General features: G+C 37.1%; 1 protein-coding gene across 1 annotated transcript in view; it reads right to left on the reverse strand.

Annotated features, from left to right (window-relative positions):
* Positions 1 to 18,511, reverse strand: part of ADGRD1 (adhesion G protein-coupled receptor D1) — a gene marked incomplete at both ends in the record, with an annotated part of 118,414 nt that overhangs the window by 84,455 nt on the left and 15,448 nt on the right. Inside the window, 5 exons of the mRNA XM_079543647.1 lie at positions 11,739 to 11,880; positions 13,904 to 13,979; positions 15,383 to 15,493; positions 16,366 to 16,483; positions 17,735 to 17,794. Coding sequence (XP_079399773.1) covers positions 11,739 to 11,880; positions 13,904 to 13,979; positions 15,383 to 15,493; positions 16,366 to 16,483; positions 17,735 to 17,794 — 507 coding nt within the window. The remainder of the gene's footprint in view (positions 1 to 11,738; positions 11,881 to 13,903; positions 13,980 to 15,382; positions 15,494 to 16,365; positions 16,484 to 17,734; positions 17,795 to 18,511) is intronic.

The raw sequence follows: 18,511 nt of genomic DNA on the forward strand, positions 1-18,511 counted from the left end.
TCCTGTGACTTACACAAACTACAGGGACTTGATACATCTTTATCTCCTGTTTAGAAAATCAGTACCATGAAGCGATGGCACAAAGAATTTTGTCAGACAAACCGCAGCTTGAAGTAAAACAATCCATCAGAATGCAGGGAGTGTCATCATTTTCCATTAGTTTGGAATCTCCAGCCCTGCCAGTAATCCATCAGTGGCTTTAAGACACATTTTGTATTTCAGGGTTCTGCAGCTCTGGGCTAAAAAGTCACATTTGTGGTGCAATCAAAACTTACGATTTGGTGCAGACATGCTAAAAAGTATGGGGAAAATAAAGGATTTTTATAGGCTTAAGTACCTTTTTCTTCTGATTTTTTTTCCTCTATCTTTCTATATGCGTTCACTAGCTTAAATATGGTGCACTACAGAAAACCCAAAATGTGGCAACTTCTTATCAGCACATACTCCAAATTGTAATCATTAAAACAAACAGATCTCCCTATCTCACCTTCAAACAAGCAGGAATCGTGCAAGTAAAGATAAAGCACCACACCTAGCAAGAAAAGCAAGATTCAGTATTTCTGCTTACTCTGTAGCTTGAAAACGTCCCATCAAGTTTAGGTAAATGTGGGTGCTGTTGTTTTTATCTCTGCTTTAAAAACATATTTATGCATTGGTTAAGACTATTATATAAATAAAACCTTTTCCACATCAAAGGACAAAATCTTGTTAGATCTTCTCAGAGACAATAAGGAGTCTCCAGGACTAAGATGGCACGATGACAGCATGGAATAAGAATGAATTCAGGATATTTTATGGACTTCCAAAGTAGCAAGTAACTCTTTTTATATTCAGAATTTGGCTGAGTTTTTTGCTCTTTGATTATAGAGACGTTCAGAATATATATCTATTCTGAGCACTTGAGCAACATGCAAAATTCAAGACACCATTAGCTGTGACAATCCCTGAAGTCATGGATTATAATTTCTCTGCAGAAGGAGCATAATTTTAAGTCAAAAGTCACAGTTAAACATTTGGCTTTTTGAAGTCTGCCTTCCAGGAAAAGTCTTTAGAAACCACTTAAAATTTGCTGTTCTGCTAAATATTCTTGCCTGTACATGTATTTTCTTCTGGATAGTTGATAGTTACAGGGAATAAACATTAAGTGATTTTTTTTTGCTTAGGTGGAAGAATATTTATAGCCACTTTATTATTACTACTATGTTTACTGAGCTCTAACTTTCCCCAAGAGAAAGTGAAAGAATGACTTAAAATATGTAAATCAAGTTCTGAAATACACAAAACATTAAAGTGAATTTGAAGGAAGTAAAAATCTAATCAACAGTCTGCAGACTCTGCAGGAAAAAGAATAGGCATATACAGTAAAGAAATATACTGTATACTGAAGTTGCTCTTTTATTCTCTGGAGTACAGACTTTACCACAAGAATAAAGCACTAATCCCCTCTAATTCATTTTATAAAACTTACTGAAACTGTTTCCATTCTTCCCTCAGCTTTGGAGTTTGCAGGATATGTTTGATGTTTGCGTGGTTAGCTGAGAAATACATGACGTGGCATCACTTAATCCACGGATATTAGAGGAGCGGGGTCTCACATTCCTTACAATAAATAGTCAGACTTAATATCACATTTACAAGGAGTTGGTACCTTCCATGCTGCCTACAAAGGATCGTGTGGGACTTCTGCAGCAAATGGCTTGCACGCAGCTTCACATTTCACCTTTGCCAGCTGCCCATTTCCATGCTACTCTTCATTCCTGTACATTTTAATGCTAACAAAGAAAAATCTGCTACAGAAAAGAAAGCAGAAAATTCCCTGCTAGACACGTGACATACCTCTAGTTAGGATTTAAGGGTGGGAATTTCGTTGTCCAGCACAGGCCTTTGCTTGATGCTGTGGCTGACACGCTTGTGTGATGACTCCAAGCAGACACATGCACGTGCAAGGTGGGTGGCTGCACAGAGAAGCACCTTCTTGCTGCTCTGTATGAATGCGGCCTGTATCAGTAAGCATCCTCAATGCTCCTGCCAGTTTGGCTGCAAATTCCACAATAAATGGGCCTTGAGCATCTAACTGAACCTCACTTAGCAAAAGCTTTGACCTGAAAGATCAAGAGTTAACCTAACCTTATGAGATGCTGAGCTCTGAAGAGAACAGGAGTTGACAGCACTCGGCCTTTTTGCAAGAGGACTCAGTCCCGCAGAGAATGCTGAATTTTTGCCTGTTTGTATCACACTGCCGACTTTTCCCAAGAGCAAAGTAATGCCTCTCTGAAACAGAAGTGGTGTTTGTGCCGTGCTTTCTTTTGCTACATTAACTTATTCCCTGGGTGACTTTCTTCCTTCGCCCACACCTCTTTTACCCCTTCTAACGGTTTAATTCTTGGCGGATTTTCAAGGCAAATATTTCAAAAGAAATATTTCAGTAGAAATATTTCCTTGAAGGGATTTACATAGAGCCCAACTGCTTTGCTAATGAGGAATGTGTGAAGCTGTCACATCTCCTTAGCGACAGTTTAGGAGGACTCAGTGCTGCACAGACAGGACCAAGAAAGGGAACTTTTTTACCTCCTCTGCCAGTCATCAAACTTCAGCTCAAGGTTTAATCTTAAGTGTCAAAGCTCATTTGTGCCAGTCTGCCACAACCGTTGCAAACTTACTGGTGGCATTAAACGGATTCACAGTAGTCACATTTTTATGTATTTTAGTCAGTTTTGGAAGTGCAGTGGCTTTACAATAATGCCTTGAGAGCCACTGTGACCATGCCTGAGGTCTTCCCTATCAGACATTCCTGCACTGTGTACTAACTGACATCCTTGTATTAACTTCTGTGAGCTCCTGCTGCTTGAATCTACACAAGACTGTAGCCCCACTAAATGTTTAGTCAGGTTTTATGATCAAGTTTTCTCTCCAGCTTGAGCAAGAAAAAACAAGACTGTCGGACTAGAGAATAGATCATCACAATATAACAACAGTTCTGATTAATTTCATTAATTTAATATTGACATACGTCTCGGGGAAAAGTTCTGTATGAATCACAACTCAACTATTACCATTTATCTACCATCCACAAATTATTTCTAGGTTTGAGGGAAATGAAAAAAAGGGATTCCTTCTAAATCTGAAATTTCACAACTTGTTGAGGGTAAAATTGCCATCCCTAATAGCAAGTGAAAACCAGAAAGATTTCGTCAGTGCTGCTGAAAACATTGCTCAGGAAAACCAAAGTCCCTGGTGTGTCTGATGCTTTCTCTATTTTTTTTATTTTTATTTTTGCTGGCCATTCAAACAATAACTATTTGATATAAATTGTTACTGCACAAAGAAACAAGGAATGAAAAATACAGGCAGCAGTTCTTCTAAAGTTGTAACTATTGAAATTATTTAAAACATCCTTAGACTAATATAAAGTCCATCATAAAAACTGTTGCCAAAAAGCAGCATAATTCACATACTGTACCATGAACGAATCCATTTCTTAAGTGCTATAAGATATTGTTTCATTTGTTACCTTATTAATTAGAAATCTCCTTGAGGATTTAGCTCACACATTCACCAATTTATAGCCACAGAAAAGTGAAGGAAAGTGTCCGTCATGCACGGCTGCCCTGGAGAAATATCAGATCTTACAGATGCTTTTCACACCGACTGATATTGCATGTCACAACAATTTCTCCAATTCATGGAGAAAAAGCGCTACGTATTTCTGCAACCTCCATCCTTCCCCCTGTTTATACAGAGTGGAGGTCTGCAGGTAGCTCACAGTAACATCTCCAAGCTTTTGGAAGTACCATGTTATTTCATGCTCGCACAGAGCAAACAGACTGAGTCATACTCTACAGGATTAAATATTTCACAGCTCTGCATTGAGCATGAATGCAAATATTGGACACAGTGACTTACACTGAACTAAAAGTTAGTGACTAAATATTTATATCTAGATAATAAACAACTATGCATCTAGGGATTATTTCCATCCCAAATCCGTATATTATCTGCCAACTTACATCTTGTCATCCCAGCTCAGAAAATTCTTCCAACAGTGCAACATGCAAATAAAAGCAGTAGTCTAATTCTATGATGATGGCATTGTGCCTCCCTTTTTTTTTTTAGTTTAAATTTTATTTTATAAAAAGGTTAATATTCTGAATTAGACTTTAAAATTACTCCAAGATTTACTTACTGCAAATGATTAGATTTCTATTTCATTTTATTTGTTCATGGGATTTTTCTGTTTATTGCTTTCTCTTCACTCTCTCATTTATCAGCACCCTGTAAAACACAACTTCAGCACAGCACTCAGCAGTGCGCTTGATCCAGATAACATGATTAATCCCTGTAAAACACACTGCAAGTTTTTGCTGTCTCACCTAAACTGTGATGCTCTGGTTCTCATGCTGAAAATATTATGATATAAGCCTTGCCTTGGTCTAACGTGCACTTTTTCCTTGCAAGCGTATGTTAGTTATTAAATGATAGCTTGAACAGATCAAGATTACTGAAATTTATTGTGAGTCACTGCAGAGGAGGAAGGTATGCACAGCTAGCTTCAGCGTGAGTCACTGAAATGCAGATCCTCTTGGCTGGCCCATTCTGATAGGAATCTTGTTGCTGATCCAGCTTGTGTTAGCTTCTTAAGTTGGGAAAGGCTCTATTTTTTATTTTTTAAAAAGGGAAAATCCCTCCTTAACAGCCCCACGTTGCCTGCTGAAAAAAAAAAAAACAACTCCAAGTTCCTATTACTAGCTGTTAACATCATTATCTACTTCTCTGTTGTGAAGCATGGGGAGTGGAGTTAGAATTTCTAATGTAACAAGTGGTGATGGGAGGAGAAAAAAGCAAAACCAGAAAACTGCCATCCACAGATTTCTTTCAAGTATGACTCCTCTGACATTCCTAAACTAAAATTAACACTGCTTTCTAAGCCAAACTTTCTATTTGTATTGCGTGGAAAATAGAGGGATTGTATTCGATTGGTGGTGTCACTTAGCAGCACATGGGCTTAGGGATACTGCTGCCTCAGATGGATGGAGGGGAGCTAAACATCTGGAGTCAGAACTAAGGAGGACCTAATGCTAATTCATTGCTGCCTCAATGAATTGCGCTCCATTAAGACTAAAGGTCACCTGGAAATAGGCATTTTTCAAAGATGCTATTGCTGGTGTAGCAATAATTTGGCACAGCATAAAGAATTTGGAAATTCCATCTACTTATCTAAACTCTGACCGTAAAAAATGATAGAGGTTACCATTTCAACAACTCAGCCAGTAACCAAGACAACAACTGACAGAACAGCCTGTGCTCAGATCCTGGATCCAGGTAGAATCAGACAGAAATGTTCTTTTCTGTCTGCTGAGATTTGCTGGTGTTTTGCCACAGCGAAGACAGAGGGAATATGAAATTACAGAACTAGGAAATCGTTTAGGCTGAGAGACATCTAGGGATCACCTCGTCCGAGCACCGTGCTGAGGCAGGGTCAGCTCGATTTGGGAGAGCAGGACTGCTTCCAGTCTGACCTTGAATCGGACTTGCACCTCACAAAACTTGAACCTTTCTCTTCCCCTGAGCCATGTGCTCCTTTTCATCCTCGTGCTGAGGAAATGAAAGCAGAGCCTAAGGCCATGTATAATTTCCAAACAGGTTATTTTCCCCACAAACTTTCAGCTTCTCATTTCCTTTATGTATGTTCTGGCAGTTTTGCACTTCCAGAACTGTTCATATATTTATTGTTTCCCCCCAAATGCACACGTAAGCACGTTTAACATCTTGCGTTTGTCCTGTGCAACAGGCGGTGCTGTGGCAATTCTCTCTCTCAGATACACACAAAAAATAAGATGGAAAACTGGCTTATGAGTAATTCACAGCAGTTAGGGATGTGGTCTTTTCAGTGAGTTAATTTTTTGCCATGTGTGAGAACACAGTAAAAAAAAAATGAAATAGCAAGTGGCTTCCTTGTATAAATCTAGATCCTAAAAACTTGCCGATATGCACAAGACTTCAGGGTGAACCCAGACAATACACAATGTAATGCTATAACGTGATGGATCAGCCTGTAACAAAGCAAGAAAAATAGAAAGAACTTCTTTTCTGAAACTTCCCTTCAGGAAACACTCCACTGTAATTACCTGGAGTCTAATCACATTGATCAGGAAGACAGATTGAATTGAATCTGCCTAGGGTTAAGGTGGTGGGACCAAAAGATCCCAAAAGTACTTTTTTTTTTATTGTTTTTATATGAATTATTCAAAATGTAACCAGTAGGAGTAGATTTCTCTACTTTGAAAAACAGTGGCTACCGTGCCATCACCAGACAAACCATCTGAAACTTACCTTCGTTTTGACTCTTCAAACTTGATTTCTCCTTTCTATTTTCTTCTATTTTTTTTCTTTTCTATTTTCTATTTAATATATTATCTTTAAAAAACTGTTTTGAAAGAATACTCTTTCAAAATACCTGACTTTAGTGAATTTGAAATCCTCAATTAGCTGATCAAGATATTTCTGACCTTTTCTAATTTTTTTTTTTTAAAGTATTATTTTTAATGCAAATGGGGGCTTTCTGAATTTCAAATGCTACAGTCCACTTCTGCCACTCTGCATCAGTTAAACCTCATCAAGACAGATGTCACAGGATGCTTGCTCACAGTGCAGGAAAGGGGGTACTGGGACACTGTTATCCTTTTTGTTCATAACTTTAAACACTAAAGTTTTCAACATATCAGTTAATCCACTACAACTTTTTTCCATAATATTTTAAGTATATACATATATATACCTGTATTAACATTGTGCAAAGACACACTGTTTTACATCAGGAATCCTGACAGTTCATTCAATGTGGCACAACTGTATGAAGTTCCTGCAGTAAGCCTTCACTGCATGCAAGGATGCTCTGAGGATGTAGTCAATGATGAGGAACTTAAACAGGGGAAACTAAATTGAATTTAAAAATTGTGAGAGAGGCTGGGAGAGAACTCTGCCTCATTGGACCAGATTTGATCACATCAGATATAAACCCTGAATTTTTCTCTTCTCCTCCAGTTACAAATGTTCAATCAAAGTAGCTCACTATGCCACAGCTCTGTTAAATAGAATGACTGGGGAATTCAGTACTGGGTTTACAAGACAGCAAGATTTTTCAGAGTTCATTGCTTGCAATGGACTGATCTTTGACTGCTCATGCAGTGTCACTTGCAAGCAGAAATTTGAAATAGAAAAAGCAGTTGTGTTTTGCTGTAGGTTGATAACACTTGGTTCCAGTCACCAGAGACCATTTCCTTAGGTAAGAGGTAATAGTGCAGATATTAATTGTAAATAGAAGTTGATATATAAAACTACCCAAGTACTGAGGAATGAAAATCAGAAACTGAACTTAGAATTGAAAGCAAACTTTACTTGTACACTTCCAAAAGCATTCCACTACTTCGTGGTGCCCTCACTTGTCACAATATCCCCCTCAAAGGGTAAGGACTCATTTACAAGTATTGAGGGCAACTCATGACAAATGAGTGATAACACCTGCAGAGTGGTGCATCTCCAAACACTAAAGTCAGCTTTAACACAGAAAATAAACTTTCTGTGGGTTATAACTCACTGCAACGCAATCCTCATTATTACAGCAGACAATTGTAAATGTGCTTAATGAAAAGATGCGTTTTTTATTACTGCGCCGTTGTACATTTCGGAATGGATTCTTATGAGAAAATGAGTCCTTGGATGTTTCTGTTAATAACATTAACAATACAGAAGTATTGCTGTATTGTTTAGAGATGTCGTATATCACCATAATGAATACTGCTATTTTAAGGTTGCCTTGGAACAAGAAAATTAGCTGTAACGATGTTCATTTCTCATTTGAATTCAATTGATTTTCTGTACTCATTGTAGCAAAGATTTAACTTATGTAAGAAAGTACTGAACTGTGTATTGATTTTTAAATTAAAAGCTTTTATTGTTTTTTCCTTTATGTTTAATTATGAAATACCCTGTATCAGCCATAGTTTTAGTTATATTGTATTCAAATTTTTCTAGCAAAATCTACGCAGTCAAAAATTATGCCTTTATTCTTCAGATGTGAGCAAAAACCATTGTTTTTCCACAATCAATACATGAATTAGCCAACACTTAACTTGCCATAAAAATAAATTGACTTCACATCGATTTGTCTCTCTCATGTTAGCACTAATATTTGTGTACAGATTGGAACTTGTTCTTCTCTCATTTTATTCTCCTATCAGTAATGTTAAACAAACGCTGGGACATTGTATGCTGCTGGCCAGACAAAAGGCAACAGGGAGAAGGATCCTGTCTGGGTACATTTAGAGGCAGCTCAATCTCATCACCTCATTAAGAGCTCAATGAAAATACTCCTTAACCTTTTGTCAGTCTCAGTGATCGGCAAGAGGACTTTCAGCCTGACTTTATGATGGGAACAGTCAGGAGAAGAGGTTGAACTTTTCCCTGTGCTTTTCCATCTGCAAAGGAGTGTCCCAAGAGAACACTTCCCAGGCACGCAGGCAACACTTACAGTAATAACACTGACATTGTCGTGTGGTTCCTGGCTCTGGAGAGTTAAGGAAGTCTCGTAACAGAATATGAGATAGGATTTACAGGAAAACCCAAAAAGGTTTCATTGAAGAAGGGCACCAAGGAGCAGGACTTTGTATGCACGGCAGTAACAGCATATTTGTTAACCATAAGGCGACTTATCCTTTCCTCCCCACAGCTCTGGTTTAGCTGAGCACTACACTGAGCCTCCAGCCTGCCTCCCAGGCTGGCCACCCACCAGTTCTTCATACTTAGTGATCACCACCCCACTGATGCTGTCTACAAAAAGAGGAATTAACATGTCACATATATATTCACTACATCCTTATCTAAATGGCTACTAATATCAGTTTACTTTACTTCATGTTTCAAAACCAGAGAGATTTAATGATCTCAGTATAAGCCACCAACTTCTAAAAGCTACATGTAGGATGCAGGCAATTTCAGAGAGACCTGGAGAATTCTGGCCTACTGGAAGATTTAACAAGCAAATTAGTCTGTGGAATTATAAATGCTCTCTGAAATCTTGAATCAAACGTCAGTACTCAGCTCACGGACATCTTCTTAAAACTATTTCCTAGAGCAGATGTGTTTCATTTCACTGCCTTTTGCTTTCTGTTGCTCATTGATTGGCCTTCTTCCTACACTCACTGGAAAAAGAATAAAAGTCTTACTGAGCTGTGCCAAGCACTGCTACAATCATTGCAAGAAAACAAAACATTCTCTTTTCATTTCTCACATTTTTCTGTTTCTGCAGTCCCATGGGCTCCACTGGGGTGGCAATATCTGAATCAGTTCAATTGAAGGAAGTTAGCGTCAAGCTTAAATTTTCATAGGGAAAGCTATTTGTTTGGATTTGTTATTTTCTCCTTTGTGTTTTTATTATTCTGCTTTCCTCTCTGTTAAAGAGAGAATACTAAGTGAAACTAACACAGCTGAAGGATGTTATTGGTATCCTTATTAAGTGTTACAACTATTACTATTTGAAAAGTAAGAAATATTTTAGTGTTTGAAACACGTTTTTAAGCTGGATTTCTTGTTCTTGGTTTAACAGCTATATTTGATCATAAATTTCTGTAAATGGTTTGACTGTTTTTAAAAGAATGTACATACTTTAACACAGTGAAATTGCAGCCAGCATTCCTTTTGAATTTAAATTCTACTTTTACTTCATCAACAAGCATATGGAAATGGGTGAGATCAGAGTGGAAGCATGATAGGAGGGACTTGTGCTGCTATAGTATGAAAGGCTTCAGAGACATCCTGTCATTTCACAATCTACTTGAATAAGTTCAATTAAATTTACTTACATAAATTACTTAAGAAAATTTAAGTATGTAAGTTCACAAGTTGCCTGAATTTAAACTGTTTAGAAGTACTCCATGTACTTCACTGGAGACATTTAAAATCTACAGCAGTGCAAGAGAACAGGCCCACCGTCATCTTACATCAATCTATTCATCCATTTCGGGATTTTAAGCATACCCGATAATTAAAAGCAAAACATAAATTATACTCCCAAAGCCATAGGTGTTTTAGGCAAGCAGGATTCCTAGCAAGTCCAATGTGTATACCGCTTGTAGAGCAGAACTTCACTGTACCTCTTAAATTTTTGACAAGTAATTGGGTGGTACCAGTTAATTAGACATAAAAGCCAGCAGCATATTATTTCTAATGCTGAATAGGGTATTAATAACAGTTATCTTTTTAAATTAAATCTGCTATTACAGATTAAGAAGATGTAAGAGCAATTGCAGCTTATATTGCAGACTGTAAGTTTTTTGGTCCGAGGCCGAAGGTTTTAACCTGTTGCTGTTATTTTGCAGGATTTTGGAGCACAAAGTAGCAGGTCTTATGCTAGATTGATGACAGTACTCTCCCCCAGCCTCCCAGCTTGTGCTATACTTAGTGTTCAAATGTAGTCTAAATCAAACCCCACCCAAACCAAATGATCATGTGCTCATCTGTTTGCTCTTAACCTATAATAAGGAATTATCTTTGGAATCTAAGGCAAAAACAAGCAAACAAAAAACCTATGGAGACAATTGGGTTGCTTTTCTTTTTTGTTTTCTTTTTTTTTTTTTTAAAGTAAAAATAGATGGTTTAAAAATACTACTGTGCAGTGTGCTGTGATGAGAAATGTGGCATTTCTATCTGCATTCAAGGATCCCAGTAATCTTCACAGAGAACAGGCATAAAGAAAAAACAGTAATGTTTGATGATCTGCTGGTAAATCACAGCACTAAAAACCTGAGGAGGTATCTGGATAAATAAATCTAAGTGCACTTTATAAATGATCTTCACATAATACAACCAGAGTCCCACTGACCAGTTCCACCTCTTTGAGACCACCAGGGACATTCTGGAGAGTCCTCAGCTTGGAAAACATCAGCTAACAACACTTTTCATTTCTATGTCTGAAGTTTTTTCCTCAGTTCTTTTTCCCCGTCTCCTCCAAATTTGCACTAAGCCTAACAGAAATAACATGAGGTGCCACCACCTCAGAATTTAAACTACTGTTCTCCACTTCCACTGATGAGACAAAAAAGTCTTTTTCTCTAAGATTGAGCAAGACCAGCTATTCCTCTAGTTTCTTATTAGAATACATTAATTGAGTGAATTTTGCATGGCCTACTGAAATCAATCAGTTTGAATACAGTTTGTCTTGATGTTTGTCAAATTCAGAATAAGAGTTCTCTTCTGTAGAAAGGACAGGTGCTAGATCAGAGTTGAATCTGCTCCCTTCCCAATCAAGAGGTGCTTTGCTCATCATATTCAGAAGGGTTGTATCTCTTGGTTCATTCATGAGAACATTATATTAGTGTAGAGAAAAATCAAAAGCAGAAACCATGAATAAAACATTTTCTGACAGCTCCAGTGTGAAAGCAGTCATTCACTCTGTTGCAAATTGCACAAGCATAACCATAGAACAAAGTATGTAGAAAGTCCTAAAACTATACTACTCACTTCATGGTCTTTTTCAGTGCATGCAGCCTTTTGCTGTGATGGAAACAGAAGTCATTTATGTGTAATGGCTGGAAAAATATAATATTGTAGTCACAAATGCCATCCGAATTGCTACTTAAATTGCCCAGAGAAGTTACAAGAAATCAACAAAGAACTCATCACAGACACTGAAGCTTTGAACAGCCCTCAGGATAGCCTAAACTGAGAGTTTCCATTTTACTTACCAGTACGTGGGTGAGCTGGATGGTTATAAGAGGAGATCCTGACAGGTTGTGGGACAACTTGGGAGGAGGATCTACTTTGATAGAGATGAGATAACTGGCTGCTGAGATCATATAGCCTTTGTAAGCAGCAGCTTCAGCAATCCTTAAGAAGAAAGAAATATATTAGATAAGTAGGAAAAGAAAGCCTTTTTAGTTCATGCTAATATTGACCTCTTTCAACTTGGCTTGGGAAATGTTGCTCCTGTCTGAAGCACCTCTTGGAATAATGTCACAGTAGTGAATTATCCAAGCACCCACTTTCCCAACAAACTGCCTCAACCAAAGGGTTGTTGAGAGAGTGGAAGAGATCATTAGGGAGACTGCAGTGAAGTAAGGAGTATAAAAATAAACCAAGCAAAGAAACACTCGTGCAAAGAGAATAATTGAATAATTAAACATGCATACTAGTCTGAAGCATACCCTGGCGTTGTATGCAATGAATAGATTACGTATGTTATGCATATATTTAGAAACAATTTATAGTTTTACTTTGAAAACAATGACTATTTCCAGTAACATTTGTTAGAGAGCAGCTGGGGACAGAGTACAACAGAGGAAGGCCTGACTAAACATCTGATTAGCCCAGGTGACTTGTTTTTTTTCCTGAGCTGTATAGTTCTGCAGTACATGGTAAGAACATTAATTTCTGCCTTCAGGCCTTCAGCTATAACTTATGACTTTCACATTTCTGTGCATTTAGGAATAACTAAAATCTATTCAGCTGCAGTGTAAAATTTTTTACACTATCAGTAAAAAAGAGTGTGCAGCTGTAAAACATTTTCTGTCATTTAACTCTTCGGCATATGAATGAACATTAATTACAACAAAAAATTAGAGCCAAGGTGAATTAACCATCAGCTTGGGCATCCAAACAAGGCATACTACTAGAAAGAGCCGTATTTGAAAGACACATTAAAAACAATCTTATATCTGCCACCTTTTTGCAATGTTTTCTTGTTTTTCTTTGTGGAAAGAAAAAAAATGTCAGATATTAAAGTAACTTCATTCAGTTCCTCAGCAAGATCAAATAAAAGAAATCTCATTTTGCACAACCCCAAGCATTAATTCTTAGTTCTGATCAGGAAGAAAAATCACTATAAGACATTAATTCTTATCCCAGTAACTAGAACGAGCAGCCTCTATTTCTTCATGTCAGTAAGAATTATTGCACACTAATGACGCAGATCCTTCACAGCCACCTGCTAAGTGCCCTTTTTTTAAGAGAGCAGGGAAAGCAACAATGCAATTTACTACATGATTTTAAAATGCTATTTAGTAGTAGTCATGTCATTATCTCAATGTGATCAATCTGGTCATAAACCAGGAACCTTTACCCAGGATATCACAAATGATTTCCCACGATCATGACCTTCCATGTAGCTGTATGTAAAGAAAGGAAAGTAATCCCTAAAATAAATGACAGCTGAGATGCTTCTTCCTTCCTTCTGTTGTCGTACATAATATGATGAAAGCCACAGTATGGAAAAGACAGAAAGTGTGACCTTATCTAGGTATATTAGTGTAGATCAATTGAAAACATACAGTCATACTATCTTAAAAGAAAAGTGTAATGATTTACATGAATGGCCTTGCAGAATTCTGTGGGGATCTCTCAGGCTGAGAAGTATATGGGTCTCCATTTACTTTATCTTATCTGCTAACGATTTCATTGGTGCAGCATATAAAACAGAAGGTCTTTTAAGCATTGCCTGGTCTCTTGTTGTAAAATTATCTAACAGGTTTCCAGGATTCAGATTTTATCTATGGAGGGATGTTGTTTTCTTACTTGTTTCATTTAAGTGCAAACTTTATCTTTATATGTGTCAGGAGAAAAGATGTAATTTGCCTTTTATAAGACAGATTAAAGTTATGAAATTCTAATAGCAGATCTGATGAACAGAAAGGGAAGACAAGGAAAGACAAATGTTGCCATGGGAATCTATTTTATTATGGCATAAAATAAAGCATCTAACTTAAGATTTAATCTGACCCTAGTTAATGACTACATGTCGTCAATATTGCAGAATCAGGATCAAGGCCCATAATTTATTTACAGTCGATAAAGACACGACTGCTGTAAAGGTAATAAACAAGCTGTTACAGCGTGAGAGGTCTTAGGTACTTACTTGGTATCCATAGGGTTGATACTATGAAAGAAGTAGTGCATGTTATGGTAAAACATGCCGACAATGGTAATCCAAGCTGTGGAAAGGAAAGAGGCAACAGATGTAAGCAAGAGACTTTTCTCTCCTAGAATTAAAACTTTATTACGATCTTTGGCTTCTGTAATAATTCTCATTATTGAATTCTCAGTATTTTTTAAAATAAGTGAAGAAGTAGAAGTTAGGTATTGAAATAGAAGCAGGCTTGCCCTATGCAGCTGTACTTCCAAAATGAGTAAGTTGTTAAGTACTTGTTTGTCCTTGTAAAACTCCTACATGTCACCAGAATGGCTGCATGGCTTATGTAGTCAACATCTCAATGGTAGCTGCAGTAACTTCAAGGCTGTTTAACCTCTATGTACGTTAACATTAGCAGTTTACAAAACTTGAGCACAGGCAACTGGTTTCTGCTTCAACTGCCTGTTCACTGTCTGCATTCCAAGTATTTATGGGTTCTTCAGCATCTGAGAGGAGAGAGAGATGTGTATTTTATAAGTGTCCTTTATTATCCCTTTTGCTGGGTTCCAAGGATTTATAACGTGAACTGCTTGAGGCGGAGCAATAAATGTTTAGGTTAATTCTTTGGATTGTGTCGTTCAGCATAAGGCTGAACTTGTTCAGAAGTGAGTTTTGGCTGCAAAACACCCCTGCAGAGTATCTGCAGCTGACTTTGCATTGTGTGAATAAGGAACCAGGCTTTTTTCAAGAGACACGACCAAGGAAAAGTCTGTGTGTGTGTCAGTTCTGTGGATTGTGGGTTAGGGTACATAGGCTGGATTTTCAAAGACTTAAGGATCCAGGTAGATACTTTTGTAAGCAGATTTCTTCAGTTCTTGATTACATCACAGAATTAGGTTAAAACATTTTTATTTTTTAATTTTGACTGAAATTTCGGATTTTTGCCATCTTCTCACTTTTTGAGATAAGCTAAAATTTTAGCACAGGCATGAATTTCTTAGTTCTGCCCCATTGCCTTGACTGTTGTTCACATCTTTATTCTGTTTCTGGATATGCTGTTGCTTAGCTCTGTCATTTTATAGATAGATTTCATTAAAAATGTTAAAACAGATTTTGCATGGAAATACAAGTAATGAGGGATCTGGTAACCTGAAATTTCTTAAAAATAACTAGTTTGGATGAATAAAAATAATTTAAGAAATGAAGGCTTTTCTCACATAAAAAGTCATCATCATTAATAGCTGTCTTCTCTGCAGTCTAGCTGTGTTATTCAAGTTGAATTCAAGTAATAGGAATATTATTCAAGTAAGATGAAGAATTCTACCACGTTGGTCATTCATTAATGTGACAGAAGAGCTGTTGTTGATTTAGAACTGGTATGATCAATTGGTCATTTGTAAAAGTAGGGCAAACAGAAAACTGTTTTCAAGCAGAATTATTCTTGAATATTTACATACTCCTGCTCTCCCTTTAATTTTTTCTTACCTCTTTCTTGAAAAGCTTCACTGGGAATAGAAATATAACTCTGTCCTCGAGATGGAAAGCGATAATGGGACAAATTCAGAGTCTTGGAATGCATTTTGGCCAAAGTGTAGTCTGTGTGAGAATCCAAACAAAAATAATGACAGAATCAATTGCCTTTATTACAAACTTCATGAGTATGTAGCTTTGCTTTTCTAACAGCTATTGCAAATCTTGACTCTAAAATTCCATTTGTTTGCAGAAAGTAGAATAAATTCCTTGCAAAGAAAATTGCCTTTTCTACCCAAATTCTTTATGAGAGGAAAGGCAGTACACAGGGTGCTAGTATATGGTGGATCACTTCACCCATGCTTGAAAAGCAGATTGATAGCACTATCTTCTATCTTCCCTTTCCACTGACATTTGAAAGTGTAATTTCAGAACACTTTCATTGAGAATTCCAGTGTCCAAGACAGCTTAGGGAGTGTGTGTGCAGTGACTGATGGTACTAGTGACTGCTCAAGTGAGTCTCAATGAAGTAGAATAAAAATGCCGGAACAGATCAATTACCTTTGCTACCTGTAGCAGATGAAATTAGGTTGAGGATGCAAAACAGTGGTAAAAGAAAGCACTCTCCTGAAAGGTTTAAACTGGACTCCTCTCCCCAAATTGAAGTTTTCTAGTATCTGTACAGTTGCAAGTTGCGAGCACTGAATAAAAGCTGTGGGCAGTACTTTAATTGCCTACTTGTATAGTTTGTGCTGTGCTAAGTCTTTCGTATAGCTTTATTCGGTTCGTATGTGAAATCATTCCCCAGATAAACTCAAGAACTTCAAGTGCAGTTAGAGATGATTACTTCTGAACTTTCTGCAGCTGAAATGGCATTCAAAAGAAAGAATAATTTGTTCTGATTTCCTCTTAAGTGTTAGCAAAGTAGAGGGGCTGCATGCACAGAAGCATTCAGGACACCCTGACAGGCCAGAGAGAACAGCTCTGTTAAATCCTACCTGCTATGGATGATGTACCCTCAACTGTTAGAGACATCGAGTTTTCTTCCAGATTGCATGTCATATGCACCATCACACTGTCAATAGTTTGAATTAAGCTTCCAAATATGTGAGCAGTCTGAGAGAAGAAGAAAGATAAGGCTCTACAACAAGAAAAATTGAAGTTCACAGCACAGAATGCCAAGGTGCCATGATAAATTCCTGTGTAAGTCATTGTTTGTCTGTCCAAAGAATCATGTGATTTTCTCCATAACATTTTCTACATAGAGTGGATGAAATGTTATTTAAAGTGATGTCACACAGAGCCTGATCTTGTAAAATACTATGTTTTATGGAGCATCTCTAAAGGACTCTTTGCTCCTATCAGCATTTGTCAGTTCTATTCAGGATTCAGAAAAATGACATCAAGAACAGAACAGATTATTTTGGCAATATTTAAAGACTTGGATCAGACACTCACTGGGACGTGATTTTAAACACACTGTAAACCAGCTCTTCTTTCATCTATACTAGAACATTCCCCAGTACAAAACTACGTGGGAAGTGTTTATATGTCTCCTAGAAAACAGTCATCAGAGTGAACACATGTTTTAATGTGGAAGAAATCTACTTGATTTGATATTTCCTTACACAAAAGGCAATCTAGGAACCTAGGATTTTAAGCTAATAACTTAAATACATTAGACATCTATATGTCTTTCTTAAAAGTGCCTTAGGATTCAGTACCACCCTGATTTACATTAGTAGTTGTCCTCCTCACCCATTTTGAAAGCTTTCTGTTATGAAATTTGCGTTCCCTTAAGATTCAAATAAAAAATCTCAGGAAATGCCTGGGAAAGTATTTTTCTGCATTCAAATTCAGACGGGTGACCAGAAGAGAAAGATTACTGATGCAGGTTGCCTTTCCTATGTCAGATGATAGCTCTGTCAAAGTTTCACTCCACTAAATTAGGTAAGTGCTGCTACATCCCTCATGTGTTCTGAAAAAAGTCAAACTACAAAAAAATATACACACACTAATTACAAAAGTGAAAGGCTCAAAAATAAAAAGCTAACTTTGGGGCAAGAGAGGTTAAATACTGACTGCATTGACAATGTTTGTTATTTTATAAATACAGGTTTAGGTTGTTTCTTTCATCCGGAAATGTGTGGAAACATACATATAAAATTTACCTACTTTAGCCTTAAAAACCACATCTGTTTTTCAATTGTTTTGTAGGGGGATCTTTATTTCAAATACGCAAATGGCATAAGACCAAATAAGTCATCCTGCTAGTTGTAGCAGGAATAGAGGCAACTGAATTCGTTACTGTCTACTCTAAATCACACATTCTGAATTAACCAAGAAATCAAAGCTCATTTCTCTTACCTCAGGTATTTCAGGCCAGTTGGGTAATAGCAGAAAGTCTTCAATAACTTTTAAAAATGCCTGAAAGAGTGAAACAATGTAATTTTGTTTTTCATCTGGTACACCTCCTGGCAGGCACACAAGGCAGATTTCTTGGATTTCCTTTGGTTTATTTTAAGATTACAAACTTTATTTTTCATTCTAGCCAGGTTCATCCCCACTGCAAGCATTCCCATCATGTTTTATGTAGTATTTTAAATTAATGGCTTATTTATTAAAAGTATCACCGCTACGAAGCTCACAGAGTACAATAATTACATCTAATGTGACAGCAATGGATCTTAGGGGAAAGAATTTATTTTCCTAGTTTGTCTAAACTCATACGACATTAGAATGCCTCTTCATCTATGATTACATATTTCATCAGCACTGCATATAAATTTGGGCTCCATCAGCTGCTAAATTTGATTATTTCCTGCTTAACTTTTTCACTTTTGTTTTTGAGGTCAAGATCCATCATGATGAGCACTGTTCATGATACAGACTCTGTCCTAAGGAGTCTTGCTAACAGAAATAAATGCAAGGAGGAGATAGGGAGCAACAAAAATGACCAAAAAAATCAAAAGAAAAATCACATTCCTGCTTAAACATCTCTTTCACGTACCTTAAAAGCATTGACTGAATATAAAAGTCTCATTGAGAAACACAGAAGAAAGCAGCACCAGAGTGTTTTATGAGCACATTTTTATAAGCAGTGAAACACAGGGCAGTACCAGAGCTTTTCTATAACCTTTTACT

The sequence above is a fragment of the Tetrao urogallus genome (assembly GCF_951394365.1).
Source record: "Tetrao urogallus genome assembly, chromosome: 17".
Lineage (NCBI taxonomy): Eukaryota > Metazoa > Chordata > Aves > Galliformes > Phasianidae > Tetrao > Tetrao urogallus.